Source organism: Peromyscus maniculatus, chromosome 3 (assembly GCF_049852395.1).
Source record: "Peromyscus maniculatus bairdii isolate BWxNUB_F1_BW_parent chromosome 3, HU_Pman_BW_mat_3.1, whole genome shotgun sequence".
NCBI classification, from domain to species: Eukaryota; Metazoa; Chordata; class Mammalia; order Rodentia; family Cricetidae; genus Peromyscus; species Peromyscus maniculatus.
This window is the reverse complement of record NC_134854.1, coordinates 107,245,398-107,261,568: the sequence shown is the minus strand read 5'-3', so window position 1 is coordinate 107,261,568 and position 16,171 is coordinate 107,245,398. Positions and strand designations below refer to the sequence as shown.

Below are 16,171 nucleotides of genomic sequence, written 5' to 3'. Positions count from 1 at the left end.
AGTGAGGTGCGAAGGGCAGAGCAGGTAGCTGGCGGTTCCCCATGCCACAGCTCTGAAGTGGGGAGGATATCTCTGGCTTTAGAGATGGGCTGCTGCAGAGTCTGGGGTTCTACAGTGCGGAAACAGGTTTGGGTGGGCTAGCTGGTGGGAAGGTCTGGGCCTCCCTTTCTTAGTTCCATCTGGTCTGGCCATAGGAATCTGCTGTGCTGGACCAGTCGGCCAAGTACTATCACCTGACTCATGATGAGCTCATTGGCCTGCTCCTGCAGCGTGAGCGCGAGCTGAGCCAGAGAGACGAGCATGTCCAGGAGCTGGAGAGCTACATCGACCGGCTGCTGGTGAGGATCATGGAGACCTCGCCCACGCTGCTGCAGATCTCCCCTGCCCCCCACAAGTAACCCTTCCCTCCATCCCTGGAGGGTTGCTGAGGGCCGGTGTGATGCCCTCCACTGACTAGTCACCTGAGTAGGGCACGGCCTGCTCTCCTGGTCACCCTCTGCTCCCCTCCCCATCCTGCCTCTGCTGGGGTTGCTGGAAGGGGCCCCTTTGAACTCCCACTAGAGCCCTGGGTCTTTCCTACCTGCCCATTTCACACTAGTAGCTTTGGGGCCCCCCAGAGAATTGGAAGAAGGATGTCAGCTGTCGAGATGGAGCAGGAGTGAGCTGTGGGTTCTGGGGTGAGCTGTGGTATCTAGGGCAACACTGTGCCAGCACAGATTTAAATCACCCCATGGGGTTGGTCGGTTGTTTCTTCTTGGCCGATCGTGCTGGAGGTCCTCCTGGTATTGACTGGGACTGGGATGGGGACCAAGCTGCTTGCTTGTCTGTGCGCTGTGGACAACCAGGGCACCTACACCTCAACCTTGTGCCTGTACCCTAAGAGTAGGGAGCCTGTGTGTTTTAGTCTTGTCTCTCTTTCTGTCTGGGGCTGTGTGTGGAGCATGTATACAGGTTGTTGTTGTTGGTGGTGGTGGTGATGGTGATGGTGGTGGTGGTGATGGTGATGTGTGTTGTGTCTTTGTGTTCTTCAGCTGCTCCCTGCCCCTCTTCAGACCCTCCCACTCCATGTCCCAGTGGTGATGGGTGGTGGGGCTGGGTGTAGGGAGGATGACTCCCTGCTCCTGAGGTTCTCCCTACCTCCCGAACACGAGACCCTCCAGGTTGGGGCTGCTCGTGTTACGGGGATCAGGCCTCCATGTCCGTTGTTACTACTTGTCCAGATGCCAAAACTGTGCTGCTGTGGGGTCAGAACTTTTGGAAACCAATTAAAACGTGCCTTTTGTGGGTGAGGACAAGAGCCTCTGGATGTGACCACTCTGGCTGTGGGGTCCCCTCCCTCTTATTGAGCACATGAAAATGGCCGTTAAGGTCCTGAAAGGGGGATGTGGACCAGGCTTTGTGCTTCCCTAAGAAGTACCTCAGCTAAGGCTCTAGCCAACCTGCTGCCACCTCCTAAGTCTTCTTCCCACCTCCTGCTCCTTCCTTGACCCCCATTCAGAGCATCCTGGGATAAAAATCTAGTGCACAGTAAGCCTGGGGCTACCCTGCATCTTATTGTGTCTGGCCTTGAGTCCCAGCTGTGCTGGACCAGAGGGCGCGTCTGGGAAGTGGGAGGCTTCACTCTGCCTTAGGAGACCTGAACTTAGGAAATGCCTGTGGCTCTCCAGCTGTTCTGTAAGCTGCTGTGCAGCCTCCCTCTTGCTCACCAACCCCTTCTGTCTTTCCTGGCCTGGCTGAAGTGCATTTTGAAGCCAAGTATTTACCCTGTGGTCCAGCTTCTTCTTTGCTTGTGAATAAAGCAGGTCTCCCCATGGCATCTGCAGGGGTCCTTGGTGGCTGTGCATTAGCAAAAAGTATGTGTGAAGGAGGTGAGATGCTGAAAAAAGATGATTTGGGCCGGGTGGAAAGGCAACACCTGTTTCTTCATGGCAGGGTCATGAGTTCACTCAGAACACCTCAGGAGGTATGCTCTGTGGATGTCAGTCTTCTGACAGCATAGAGCAGACAGACCCCGCAATGGGCCCCCACAGTACAGTTACCAACTCTAGGTCAACTCGGAAATGAAGAAAGCAGCCACCAGTTTCCAGGTTTTTGCCCACATGGTGGGGGGTCATTGGGCACTGAAGTGAGTCCCTCTGCTAGGCATGCCTCTGAGCTCATTTGGTTCCGGCCCTGTCCCCTCGCCCTTCGCCCGTCCCTGCCATTTTGTCTCCCTGTGTGGCCAGGGCAGGGGTGTCTCAGGAGAGGCTCTGAACTGAAGCCAGGGTTTTGCTTGTGTCTGCTCCATACCACACATTGCAGAGTGCGGCTGGCAGGCAGTGAGCAGGTACAGCTCTGCTCTGCCGTTGGTCTTCCTAGTTGAAACTCCTGTCTATAAAGAGCTTGTTCTTCATGTTTTGAGCACTTTATGAAGAATAAAAAGTTCGTGTACCACAGCTGGCCTGGTGTGTTCCTGTTTTGAAATGAGCGGGTGAAGGGGACTGCCTGTGGGCGGGGTGCCCGGTTCACTGGGCACTGACCACGGGCATAAATTAAGTGAGTGCCGTGGGGGAAGAAAGAGGGCAAAACTTGTGGTTTCTGTTCTGAAGCCACAGAGTTTAGTAAGAGGAGGTAGGATACAAACTAAAAATAAAAATGGTTCTTTGGTTAGCCATCGTCTCTCCCCAGCTTTAGGGTCATTTGTGAGTGCTGTTCCTTGTGGCTCAGCTATTAGTGAGTGAATGGGTACTTGGGCCACCTCCTGCTCATTCAGTGTCCAGAAGGACAGGAGGGAAACCTCAATCTGAATCCCATCCTGAGATGGAGGCTTCCCTAGAATCGAGTAGTTTTGTCCTGGGAGACCAGCGTCTCCCCACCCATCTAAGCCCAAGCTGGCTCATCAACCAGGTAAGTAAGCTGGGACTACAGTGGCCATTCCGCACCATTCTGCGGGAGTATGTGTTTGTTACCCAGTGTGCTCTGCAGCTCCCAGTGAATCACTGTTGCTGGTCCTTGATAATTAGGCTTGGGAGGGAACTTCCTTGTGTCAAAATGGGGCTGGGGGGGGGGTGTCTCTCAGGATGCTTAAGTCACTCCCTACATCTGAGTTCTAGTATAGGTCCTCCTATACCTGCATTGAAGATTTATCCAACCAAAATCATCCCTCCCCACCCACACCATTAGAAAGATATTTAAGCCCATAGCTGGTCAGCTAGCTGACACCTATAATTCCAGGACTTGGGAGGCAGAGGAAGAAGGGTCACAAGTTTGAGGGTAGCCTGTGCTACGTAGTTCCAGGCTAGCCTGAGCTACATGGAACTAGACAAAACAGAGTGTCTTGAGGTTACAGAATCCTGAAGCGGATTTTGTGGAAGTAGAGTGATGGAATCGATGAATGCTTAAGCAAAGCCTAGAAAAAGAACTGCATCAAACCATGGTAAAAGTATGAGTAGAATGTTCAAGGATCATAGTAGCTTGAGCAGGGCTTGTTTAAGAGAATGGCAGAGTGACAGAATGGCTGGAGGCAGGGTTATGATAGAAGAAACGGCAGGAAAATCCCGCAGTGCAATCCCGCAGTGCGAATCCTTGCTGAAGGCCTTCTGAATTAACCCCACTCTGCCTGGAGTCCTTGTCTATTTGATCCCTGGTCAGGTCCGCGTTTGTTGGACGTCCCTAGTCCTAAAATTTAGGGCCGCGAGTATACCCGCACCTGCACACATTCCTAAGATTGTCGGTGCCTGCTGCTTTGGCGGCTGGAACCGAAACCAGGTCTGCGTGGGTGCAGCTCTCCGCAGTCTCGGGTTGTCAGGCTCAGAGCTGAGGAAAACTACACTCCCCACAAGGCCCTGCGCGCCCTTCTTGCTGCGGTTGCTCACGGCCAATCGGGAGAGGCAACTGTGGCGGGGGCCGAGGAGGGACATTTTAAAAGGGCTGGAGATTGCGGGCGTCAGTGGCCATGGCGGATACAGCGACCACAACCTCGGCGGCGGCGGCCAGTCCTGCAAACGCTTCCACCGATGCTCCCCCTTTCCAGCTGGGCAAGCCTCGCTTCCAGCAGGTAAGGCCCGGGCTGCGGCCCGCGGGTGGGAGGGAGGCACAGGGGAGGGGGTCGAGCCAAGTCTCCTGCAAAGTCACTTCAGCCCGAGGGTCTCCAACCCGCGGCCACCAGAGCCTACAGCTAGTGCGGGGACCTCGGCTGTAGCCGCTCTTTTCCCATTGGTCAACCGGATGGGCGAGGTCTCCCACCCTGGCTTCTTATTGGTGGGTGGCGCAGTCATTCCTCGGATACCCGCGCCCTGCCACCGCCCCCGTCCGCGTCGCGCGGTGATTGGCCACGCGGGTCGCGGGTCCCGGGTCCGAGTGGCTCTGAAGGGTCACTCTGGCAAGTGCGCCTTAGGCGCAAAGTTCCAGTCCTGTGCTGCATGGGCAGGTGGTGTAGCTGGGACGCTTCTCAACTTCTTCCCGAGTGGGACTGACCTTCCTTGTGAGCTGCGGGACAGTCGCGGGGCAAAACTCCCTGGTCACGCCCCACGGTCACGCTCCGGTTCCTCGACCTCCAGCAGGGTGCTACGTGCATCCCAGGATGGGACCGCGTGCACGGGTGCAGCGACCCGATCCTTATCCCCGGGTCGGGGCTTCAGTGATGAGACCAGCCGGCCTCCTAATGCTCTCTGCGAGGATGTGGCTGGGACGCGGGAGAGAGCCGGGTGCGGGGAAACGCTGTGTCATCCTCGGGAGCCGCCGCGCTCCTCCGGAGGGTCCCGAGCGTGCCCTAGTCCCGCACTCGTTGCTTCCTGGCGCGGCGCAGCGCTGGCCCCCATCCACACCCGCTTGGGCTCTTCGGGGTGCACCGTGACTGTGGTTAGCCTAACCCCGGGACACACAAACCTAGGAACCCATCTGGGCATCACTAACTCGGCCACGGAACCGGAGATCCAGGTCTGTGAGCCAGGGGCCTGGCGGCACAGTTCCAACGCCGCAGACCCTCCGGCTGCTTCCAGAGCTGAAGTGAGCCTGGCCTTGCCCAGGAGTAAGGGTAGCAGATGTGCTAAAGAGAACTTTGAAGGAAGAAATGAAATGCTACAAAGGTGGGGTGCAGTGGCTTTTTTAGAGGGGTGGGTGAGCGTGGAGGTGAGATTGGGTCCAAATTCAGCCCCCCAACTTCACTGAGCTGAGCTTTCTGAGAATATGTCCCTAGAGTTTTTAAGTGGGACTTGATTTCTTTTAAAAATAGACTGTCTCAGCATGGAGGAATCTGGAGAGACTTCATGTCTCAGTAGTGTAAAATGCCTCCTATGGCGACGCGGTTAGGGGTGCCTGTGCCTGGCCTTGAGTGACTCTCCATTTGTCTCCACCCCCCATTCTGCTCATCCTTCAGCCAGGCAGGCACCCCCCGCTGGGAAACACTTGCTGTCTTCGGAACCACCACCCCGTGGTCCTATCAGAACGCCAGACTCCCTCCCGCACCGCACCCGCAGTGAGAATGTCAGCTTACTCTTCGGTAGTATTCCCTGTGGCCTTCAACTCTGAGAAGAAAAGGGGTTGATCTTACCCCGGGGCAGTTAGGCTTTCATAACATGCCCTGAGTAAGGGTTTCTTTTCCCTGGTGTCTGGTATCTGGGTGGCACTTGGGACATCTATTTACTCAACAGACATTACTGAGTACCTTTTATTGGCTTTCTGCACTGGGCTATTTGCTCTGATCACTAGTGGAGTGAGTGTGTTTGAGGAAGGTTAGTGCCGGCAGCCGTTCATATCGGTTACCTCTAGAAGTGAAGTATGCGGTAACCTCGGCGGAGGCTCCCATTGCTGGCAGCGTAGTGGCCTGATAAGAAAGGGTGCTCAGTGGATCTGATTCACGCATGCTGAGAACTTCTCCTTCCTCCACATCTGCCCCTCCCTCTGCAAACAGCTCAGCCGGCCACCCAAGTGCTGGAGTCATAAACCTAGATTCTATACTTCCTAGCCCCTTCAGTCCAGCCAGAGCGGTGATAGCTTCTCCCCAACAAGTCTTGTAGCTGCCCTCTCCAAAGATAAGTCAGACTCTGTCATCCATTTCTTGGGCCAAGATGGGAGCCCCTGACAGGTCTGCCCCCCCCCCCTTCTGCTCTGGCCCTCTTCCAATCCTTCCCTTTTCTCTAAGGCAGACTCCCAGCAATGAGGGTCCGATCAGGTGATTCCCATACAGGCAGCATCCTTAAAAACCCTGCAGTGGTTTTCTCTACTTTTGAGATACAGACTTCAAATTTGAAGGGACCCAAAGTTCTGCAGGGTCCACTCTTGGACACTTGACTCTCCGCTTGCACCCTTCTTTCCACCATACTGGTTTTTTGTTTTGTTTTGTTTTGTTTTTTCAGCCCTCAGACCTATCCTGTTCCCTCCTGTGCCTGGGTCATCCCCTGGAACACCTCTTGTCCCAGCTCTCAAAACCCACCCCCATCCCTGCATTATCCACAAAGCATTGTTTCCTCGAAGGAGCCTCATGCCCCTGGCTTCTTTATTACCATATGTTTCCTCTTTTGATCGTATACTTGGGATCAGGGATTGTGCCTACCTTGTTGTGGTGTTCCCCTCTGCTGTGAGGTTATCACATTAGCATAGTGTCTGGTGGCCGAAGGATGCCACAGAGCTTTATGAATGAGTGAGGCTCTGCAGTGATGGTTGTGGAATTGAATGGAATTGACTTACAAGTCTGTGATTGGAACGATTGGCCAAATTTTATCTAAATTGTGTCCTTTAGGAATCTTGTAAAATGGCAACATTGTTCCACTCTTTAAGAGGTAATTCTAAAGGCACAGTAGTTTGTTACATATATTCTGAGTAGGCAGGGTCCTTCAGGGGCTGCCCTCTAAACTCTGTGTAGCTGAGGATGACCTTGGATATCTGATCCTCCTGTCTCTACCTCCTTGCCTGGGCCCAGCCATCTTCATCCCGGTCGTGGGTCCTGTTCTCAGTGTTTGGCACACAGTAGGTGTCTAATAACTGCTGATCATAGCCTTCACTGGCCTGGCAGATGTCTGCGGACAGTGGTTCATTAACCGTGGTCCATTCCCAGAGCCCACTCAGGGAGCACCCTCAGATCCCCACTTAGTCTCAGCTTCCCCCCACCCCAGAGTCTCATGAAGTCCATATTGTCCTCAAACTTACCATGTAGTCAAGGACGACCCTGAACTTCTGATCTGCCTGCCTCCACCTCTGTAGCGCAGGGATTACAGGCATTCAATACCACACCTAGTTTTATGGAGTGCTGGGGGCCAAGCCTACGGCCTTGTGCGTGCTAGGCAAACATTCTATCAACTGAGCTACAGCCCTAGTGCTTTGAGTAGGATCGGAACTGAGGTCTTCCTTTCTCTCGGGAAGCCCTTCCTTCTCTGCTCAGTTCTCTCTATGAAGGAAGGGGGGGGGGAAGGGCAGGACTGAGCAGGATCAGCGTGTAGAGAAAGAAAGGGTGATGGATGGGTTTTGTCTATGGCTGTTTTTCTCCCCATAAGATAGATGATGCTGGTGGCCAAGCATCTGCCCCGCCCCCCTACACAATGGCTTATGAAAATTTTATGGCCCTTCGTGGCAGGTACAATGTCCTCTAGTTTTCAGGTGAGACGCTGCAGTTCACAGACAGATTCAGTGGCTTCCCAGGCTGCCTAGCTCCAGAGTCCAGGCTGACTTATTTACTGTCTTTTTTTTTTTGAATTAATGTTTTACGGCCTTCTAAAGCAAACAAAAAGGGATCCAATGAGGCAGGTCAGCACTTCTCATGGCTGCCATCCTGTGGGCAGGACAAAGGTACTTGTATCATGGAGAGAGATCTGCATAGTATGTCAGTGGTCCTTATTCCGGAGGTTTTCAACCACAAAGCCAGAGCCTTTCATCTTCTCACGCCTGGCCGCCCATCATCCAACACCAGCTTTGCCAGTTTAAGGCCGACCTGTTTCACATGTATTCCTCCCCACTCACAGCCAATGAATCGCTTTGAAGTAAACCTGAACATCCTGTCACTTCCTTTACTCACTAGACGGTGGGTATATCTAAAAACGAGGATTTGTGCGTGTTGTGTGAGTGTATGGCATTTGTGTCCCCTGTGTGGAGACCAGAGGAAACCTTCAGCTGTACTTCCTCAGGTACCATATCCAGCTTAAAAAAAAATGCTTTAGATTTGTAGAAGTTAAAATAAAGAATTCCCAAACAACTCTCACACAAGGTCCTTTAATATCTCACAGAGTCAAGATCCATTTGTCAAAAAGAGGAAGTCAAAACTGGTGGCTGGAGAGATGGCTCAGCAGTTAAGAGTGCTTGCTGGTCTTGCGAAGGACCCAGGTTCGGGTCCCAGCACCTGTGTTAGGTGGGTGGCTCACATAGCCTGTAACTTCAGCTCCAGGGGGGTCTGATAGCCTTTTCTGGCTCCTATGGGTACCCATACATGTGTGGCACACAAAAAATTAAAATAAATAAATAGTGGGTGAGGTGGTGCTTGTCTTTAATCCCAACCACTTGAAAGGTAGAGGCAGGTGGATCTCTTGTAGTTTGTGGCCAACCTGGTCTACAGAGTGAGTGCCAGATCATTCAGGATTACAAGTCTCACAAAAATGGATGGAGGTCTGTAGAGAACCAAGGTTTGATTCCCAGCATCCACCTGGTGGCTGACAACTATCTGTAATTCTACTTCCAGCAACTTGGCGCCCTCTTCTGACCTCTGCCAGCAAAACACACACACACACACACACACACACACACACACACACACACACACACACACACAATATCCAGGCAGAACATTCATACACATAAAAGTAAAGCCAAACCGTGCTGTGGTGGCGCATACCTTTAATCCTTTAAGCACTTGGGAGGCAGAGACAGGCGGATCTCTGTGACTTTCAGATCAGCCTGGTCTACAAAGTGAGTTCCAGGACAGTCAAGGCTGTTACACAGAGAAACCCTGTCTTGAAACCACTCACTGCCAAAAGTAAAAAGTTAAAAAAACAACAACAACCAAATAAAATTAAAAACCAAAAATCTATTTAATGTGTGAATAATAAAAAAAATTAGATAAAAATCAGCACACTCCAGGCTGAATTGTACTTTGTTAGGTTAATGTCTCTTGGTTTCTAGGGTTCCAGGTTGCTTTTGGGTGGTATGTCCTTTTAGTATCATTTGGTGTGAGTTTCTCACACTTTTCTTCAATTTTTGACCTCGACAGTGTTGGGAAGAACCGGTGGAATATTTCATAGCATATCTTCAGTGTGAGTGTACCTAGTGCATTCCTCATGGGTGGATAGAGCCGCAGGCTTTGAGGGAAGCATGCTCCAGAAGTGAATGTCCTCCACATTGCAGCTTGTTACAGGGGTTTGAAAACTGGGGGCTGGAAAGGTGGCTCAGCAGTTAGAGAGCATACAAATAGTCTTCTAGAGGACCTGAGTTCGGATTACTCAGTGGTTACTGGCACCCTCATCAGGGACTGCCTATAGCTGTAGTTCCAGGGGATCTGATGCTATGCCCCCTCTTCTGGCCTCCAGAGCAGAACCACACACACTTAAAAATTAAAAAAATTTAAATCTTTTAAAAATTAAAATTGCTGGGCAGTGGTGGTGCACGAAGCAGGTGGATCTCTGTGAGTTCAAGGCCAGCCTGGTCTACAGAGTGAGATCCAGGACAGGCATCAAAGCTACACAGAGAAACCCTGTCTCAAAACAAACAAACAAGCAAACACCCCCAAAAACCAAATTAATTAAAATTAGTGTTAATGTGAGTGCAATATTCCCCACACCACATCAGCCTAACCCCCACTCTTTATTTTATTTTATTTTTGACTCTTTCTGTGTAGTTGTTGTTGTCCTGGAATTCACTCGGTAGACTAGACTGGTTTCAGAGATCCACCTGCCTTTGTCTCCGCCTCTTGAGCTTTTTTTTTTTTTTTTTGGACAGGGCTTCATGTAGCCCAGGCTGGCCTTGAACTTGCTATATGCCTGAGAATCTGAGAATGATTTGGACTGAACTCCAGATCCTCCTGTTTTCACCTCAGGGCTGGGGTTACAGGTGTGTGCCATCATGCCACACTCATTATTCTTTTTTTTTTTTTATAGCATTTTATTATTTATACGTCTGTGTGTATATGTGCACATATGTGTGCAGATGTCCCTTGGAGCTGGAGTTACAGACAGCTGTAAGCTGGGTGACATGGATGCTGGGGACAGAACTCAGGTCATTTGGAAGATCAGCAAAAGTTTCTAACTGCAAAGCTGTTTCTCTAGTCTCTCATTATTTCTATCTTCTTTTCTTTTTTAAAAAAACTTATTTTATTTTATAGGTATGTGTGTTTGCTTACATGTATGTCTGTGCACCATGTGTGTGCCTGGTGCCCTTGAGTTCAGACGAGGTTGTCAGATCCCCTGGAACTAGAATTCTGGATAGTGATTCCACCACGTGGGGTATGGACTGTGAGCCACCATGTGGATACTGGAGATCAAACCTGGGTCCTCTGCAAGAGCAACAGTGTCTTAACCACCGAGCCATCTCTCCAGCCCTCATTATTTCTTAACATCAAATAATGAGTCACGTCACGTTTCCTGATTGTTGCCTGCTTTTTGAAATTGTTGATTTGTTTGAATCACACTCCCTGTCAGTCCCACCGTTGCTAAGACGCCTTCCCTGTGAGAGATGGGAACAATGCCTACCCCTGCTCCTAATGCCCCAAAGACAAACTGAGGTGTGATTCCACCGGAATTCACTCTGGGGAACCAATAAGCGTGTGAGGCTTACTTCCAGAGCATGAAGCTGCCAGCCTGGAAGATCTGTACCCGGCATGGATGAGTGCCTCCCCATGGCTGTGTAGGTGGGGCTTCCTCCCCTCATCGATACCCTCTAATCTGAGGCCATGTGCAATTAGGACAGAGCTGCCTGTGACTGTTGGGAGGAGCAGTGACTGGACACACCGGTGAGGGTTCCGAGACCCTCCCTACTGTTCCTTCTGTGATGTCCACACTCAGCCCTGAGGGTCTTCTTCAGGTAGTCAGAGCTGATCTGATGATGATGGTGGCAGCTTGGCTGGGAGGATAGTCCTGTACGACACCCACACACCACAGTCCCGTGGGATGGCTTTGGAGATGGGGTCTGCCTGTGTAGCCCAGCTTGGCCTGGGACTTGCACACACACACACACACACACACACACACACACACACACACACACACACACACACACACCCCTGCAACCTCCTGAAGAGTGATTTGCCTGTATAGTATGTGGTAACTTTCATGTTCCTTCTGCTTACTGGTTCTCTCCTTCCTCTCCTCATATATATTGCAGAAACTGGGGTGTTTCTCTTGTAGAATTCTCTTCATAAAGATGTGGCTGGGTGCATCTCTGTGGTGCTGTTTGGCCTGTTCCTTGGTCCCATTGTTTTTTTGTTTTTGTTTTTTTTTCCTGCCTTGTTTTTGAATGCTATCCCACGTTCCTAGCAAAAGAGGACAGCTCACCTCCCAGGAGCCTCTGAGACCTGCCTGTCTTTCTTCTCCCTCCTCTTCTGTTTTCAGTTACTTCCCCCTCCCCATTATTTAGAGAATACTTCATTAGTTTTTGTAATCAAATCCACATAGATAAGACCTCACATATTTAATACAGTGCATTACCCCTGTACAAATGGAAAAAAAATTAAGTTCATCATTTCTAGACCAATATGGCTGTTAATTTCTGTACAATGCCAGCTCAACACGGTAAACTGGGATACTTTTTTCCAAAGTTGACAGCACAGCTAGTTTCCAAAAATTCAAGTTATATATATGTGTATATGTATATATATATATTTATATAAAAAGACCAATAATAGCAGTATGCTATGCATCAATAGCAGCAACAGCTTTTCCAGTTTCGGCAGTCACTTTAACAAAATTGTAGAGACATCTAGCACACTCCATTAAAAAAAGAAAAAAAAAACAAAGTAAAAAACAAAATGCCAGAAAACAGCACAGTCCTGTTACTCTTATGGTACCTGGCACCATTTTTTTTTTCTTAAAAATAATTTGAAACTGGGCATCGTGACACATGCCTTTAATCCCAGCACCCGAGAGGCAGAGGCAGGCAGATCTCTGTGAGTTCAAGGCCAGCCTGGGCTACAGAGTGAGTTGCAAGACAGCCGGAGCTCCGTAGTGAGCCCCTGTCTCTGAGGGAAAGGTCTATATATACTGGGGGACTGGAGAGCTGCCCCAATGGTTAAGAGTGTGGACTGCTCTTATGGAGAGCCTGGGTTCTATTCCCAGCACCCATGTCAGGTGACTTAAGACAGCTTGTGGCCCCTGCTCCAAGAGATCTGGCACCTCTGGCCCCCACTGGCACCTACACTCATGTGCACATACCTGCACACAGACACACAGCTTACACAAAATTAAAAATAAAACCTTAGTGTGTGTGTGTGTGTGTGTGTGTGTGTGTGTGTGTGTGTGTGTATGCATGCATGTATCTTAGTCATATCCAGCCCCATTTCCCCCTCCCACTCACCCTGGACCCCATCAGACGTGTTCCTCTCCCATCTTCATAGTCTCTTTTTGTTTATTTTAAAACAACTCTGAGTCTCGTTAGTGCTGCCAGCAGGTACATGGTTGTGGGGCATTTCTCTGGGGTGACCTACCAGCAGCCACACCCTTAAAGGACTCTCCATCCCCAGGAGTGATTAGCTGCTAATAGTTCCTTGTGAAGGGTGAGGCCTCATGAGCCCCTCCTCCCTCCATGCCGGGGTGCTGACTGGCTTGGTCTCATGCAGGTACCCACAGCCGCTGTGCTCATGAGTGTGACAGCCCTGTGTCCAGAAGACAGCATCTCCGCAGCATTCTGCTCCGTCTGTGGAGCTCCTGCGTTCCTCCCCTTCCACAATGTTCCCTTCTCCTTTGCCTCGGCACCCCCTCCCCTAATTCTTTTCTTCCCTTCAGACTCAGATACTGATTTGGTAAGTTGGGGCCCCAGAACAGAAAACAAGTACACAGGCCTCTTCCTGTCTGTCCTTCCATCTACTCAGAATCGCAGTTGTTGGTTTGTTTACTCCCCCGCCCATGTTTTTTTAATTTTATTTGTCTTTTTTTTTTTTTTTAATGTGAATGGATGTTTTTTCTGCATGTATGTCTTTGCATTGTGTATGTGCCTAGTGCTCATGGAGGCCAGAAGAGGACATCAGATCTTTTGGGACTAGAGTTACAGACAGCTGTGATTTGCCATATGGGTGCTGGGAATCAAACCCAGGTCGTCTGGAAGAACAGCCAGTGCTCTTAACCACTGAACCATCTCTCCAGCGTGGTTTGTTCACTTCTTTAGTGTTCTTGCTCTTTCAGAAATCTCACTTACCTGCTCAGATGCCTGCGGGTCAGAGCATATGCTGGGTGCTAGGCTGTGAGATGGACCTGAACGAACAGGCCAGGCTGCCTGTGGGATTCAGGGAGGCTTCGAGTGGCAAATTACACCCCTCCCATCAAAGTTGAGAGGTTGATGTGGGCTGAATCGCGTGGCTGTGAGTCTATTTCTCATATAGCTTGGAATGAACTTCTAGAGTCCTTTTATGAGCTGACTGTTGCCAAAAGTAGCTTTTGGGGGTTGTTCTGTGGAGGGAACTGTGTAGGTATCTTAAAAAATGCATCTTTTAATTATGTATGTGCATGTGCTTGCCCATGTGAGTATAAGTTCCCCAGAGGGCCAGAAAAGGGCATCAGGTCCCCTGGAGCTGGAGTTATTGGTAGCTTTGAGCCACCCAGTGTGGGTGCTGGGAACTGAACTCAGGTTCTCTGGCAAGAGCAGTATTCACTCTCAATCTTGGAGCCATCTCTCTAGCCCTGAGTAGGTATCAAATAGATCCCGGTGTCTGAAGGCCACCCCAGACCAATAGAATCAGCATCCTGGAGCTCTGGCTTGCCTGGGAAGGCCCAGGTGATGCATGATGCTGATGCAGTGGAGATACCCTGCTGCTCGTAGACTCAGTGAAGGGTCCTGACGAATGCCCACTGGCTTGATCCTGTGCAAGTCCTTCCTGTAGAAGGGTGATTTAGAGGCTGAGACTGGGACTGGCAGGTCTCTCAGGCCTTTCCTGGGCTGTACCTGGGAAGGGGGGCAGCTTGGGGTTGCAGAGGGCGGGCGCTACCCACAGTGAGCTGACTCACCTCACTTGTGAAGAGAAAGGGAAGGAATCGGTTTTGTTGACTCATTCTTCCAGTAAAGAAACAGGGAAAGAAAAAAAAAAATGCCCTGTGTGATTGGGCAAAGATGGGGCTGAATGGGGGTGGTGGAGTATTGAGAAAGTGAAATGAAATCAGACTAAGAAAATAAAAACTGCATTCCTTTCAATAGGCAGAGGGGGACAGGCACAGATAAAATGGGTTTTCTTCAGGGAAACAATGTATTTTGTTTGTTTTGAGACAGGGTTTCTCTGTGTAGCTCTGGCTGTCCTGAAACTCTCGCTCTGTAGACCAGGCTGGCCTCAAATTCAAGAAGATTTGCCTTCCTCTGCCTCCCAAATGCTGGGATTAAAGGCGTGAGCTACCACCGCCCAGCTGGAAACAATGTTTTTTTGACAGAACTCAGAAACACTGTTTCTAACAAGAACTGAAGCTAGCAACTACTAAGTACTGAAGCTACTCAGCTGCTCCTCCATATTTCGTGTGTGTGTGTGTGTGTGTGTGTGTGTGTGTGTGTGTGTGTGTGTGTGTAGGTCTGCGTGTATGTTATGGATGTTTCTGCATGTATGTCCCTGCGCATACACATGTGTGCACTGGCATGTAGACACCTGAGGCTGCTGTCAAGAATCGTTCTCCATCATTCTTCTGTCCTACTCTTTGAGCTAGGGTTTCTCAATCAAACCCAGAGCCTGCCTGTATGCCTGGTCTTGCTAGCCAGCTGGCTTTGGAATCCCCTATCTCTGCTTTCCAAGGCTGGAGTCACAAATGGACCACCACACCACCTAGCATACATCCTTGAAGGCGTGTGTCATAACTGCATCCATCTCCAATCCCCAAGAAATTCCACTCTTAAGGTCATGACAGCCATGGCCAGAAGTTTGCTGTAGCAAGAATGAAAGATGTGGTGCTGGAAAGATGGCCGAGGAGTTAAGAGTGCTCACTGCTGGGGAGGAGGATCCAGCTTCAGTTCCCAGCACTCACATGGCCCCTCACAACCATCTGTAACTCCAGTTCCAGGGCATCCAAAGCCCTCTGTCCTTCTTGAGCACCTGCCCACATGGGGTGCACACATACATGCGCATAAATGAACATACACACATATATGTATATATACTTAGAATAAAGCATGCACATTTTCCTTTCGTGGTGCCTCTCCTGTGGTAGGTAAGCATTTTACCACTGGAGCCAGGTCGTCAGCCCCAACCTATTCTGATTTTTTATTTTATCTTATTTTATTTTATGTAACACTGAGGATCGAATCCTGAGCCTTAGACATGCTAGCCAAGTGCTCTCCCACTTAGTTACACCCCTATCTCCCAGGTATACTTTCGATTGGCAGATTCAAGCCACTTTGCTTTTCATAATCAACCCAAGCCTTTAGTGGTCCCAGTATTGAACACTGAGCTTCACTTTGTAGTTTCCATGGAAACAAGACCCTGTGACCTGTCTCAGTCTGGACTTAGGTCAGCCTTTGTCCTGGCAGCCTGGCTTTAGTGGGAGTGGTTGACGAGTGGCTTCCTCTCTGTCTTGGCACACCTTTAGCACACCTTCCGTGCTGGCCCCTCTGGTCTTTTTCCGGCAGACACCCGACAGTTCCCCTCTTGGTGCAGTGAGTCAGTAAGACTGACCGCCAGACTCAAGGGTAGTCCTCTGGGGGAAGGCAGGCTGTGTGCTCAGCATCCCAACTCAGGGCCCCTTTTGTGAGTCTCCAGCCTGTATTTCTAAGCACTTATTGAAAAGATCTGGAAAGGTCTTTACTTTTTTTTTTATTTTATTTAACTTTATTTTATGTGCATTGGTGAAAAGGTGTCAGACCCCCTGGAACTAGAGTTACAGACGGTTGTGAGCTGCCATGTGGGTGCTGGGAATTGAAACCAGGTCCTCTGCAAGAGCATCCGTTAACAGCTTAACCACTGAGCCGTTCCTCCAGCCCCCATGGAAAGGCTTTACATATTTGAAATGTAATTAATCAATACAGAATTTTTATCTTCTGGATGATGATAGCATGCTTCTTGCTTTTGTTTACCCTGGCCAATAGCCTTAGACTG

General features: G+C 50.1%; 2 protein-coding genes across 5 annotated transcripts in view; both read left to right on the top strand.

Moving 5' to 3' along the window:
* Rab11fip5 (RAB11 family interacting protein 5) overlaps nt 1–2,435 on the top strand; it is a 40,924-nt gene extending 38,489 nt beyond the window's left edge. For all 3 annotated transcript variants that reach the window (XM_006991548.4, XM_016009812.3, XM_006991547.4), the window contains one exon: nt 195–2,435. In XM_006991548.4, the coding sequence (XP_006991610.1) occupies nt 195–398 (204 nt within the window). In that variant the 3' untranslated portion in view covers nt 399–2,435. The remainder of the gene's footprint in view (nt 1–194) is intronic.
* A 276-nt stretch (nt 2,436–2,711) lies between these two features.
* The window catches only part of Sfxn5 (sideroflexin 5), a 125,317-nt gene continuing 111,857 nt past the window's right edge, over nt 2,712–16,171 (top strand). The window contains exons 1-2 of one of the 2 annotated variants that reach the window (XM_006991546.4): nt 2,712–2,886; nt 3,764–4,036. In XM_006991546.4, the coding sequence (XP_006991608.1) occupies nt 3,935–4,036 (102 nt within the window). In that variant the 5' untranslated portion in view covers nt 2,712–2,886; nt 3,764–3,934. Of the gene's footprint in view, nt 2,887–3,763; nt 4,037–16,171 lie in introns of those variants that run through there. The other variant, XM_042274503.2, reaches the window with a different exon arrangement.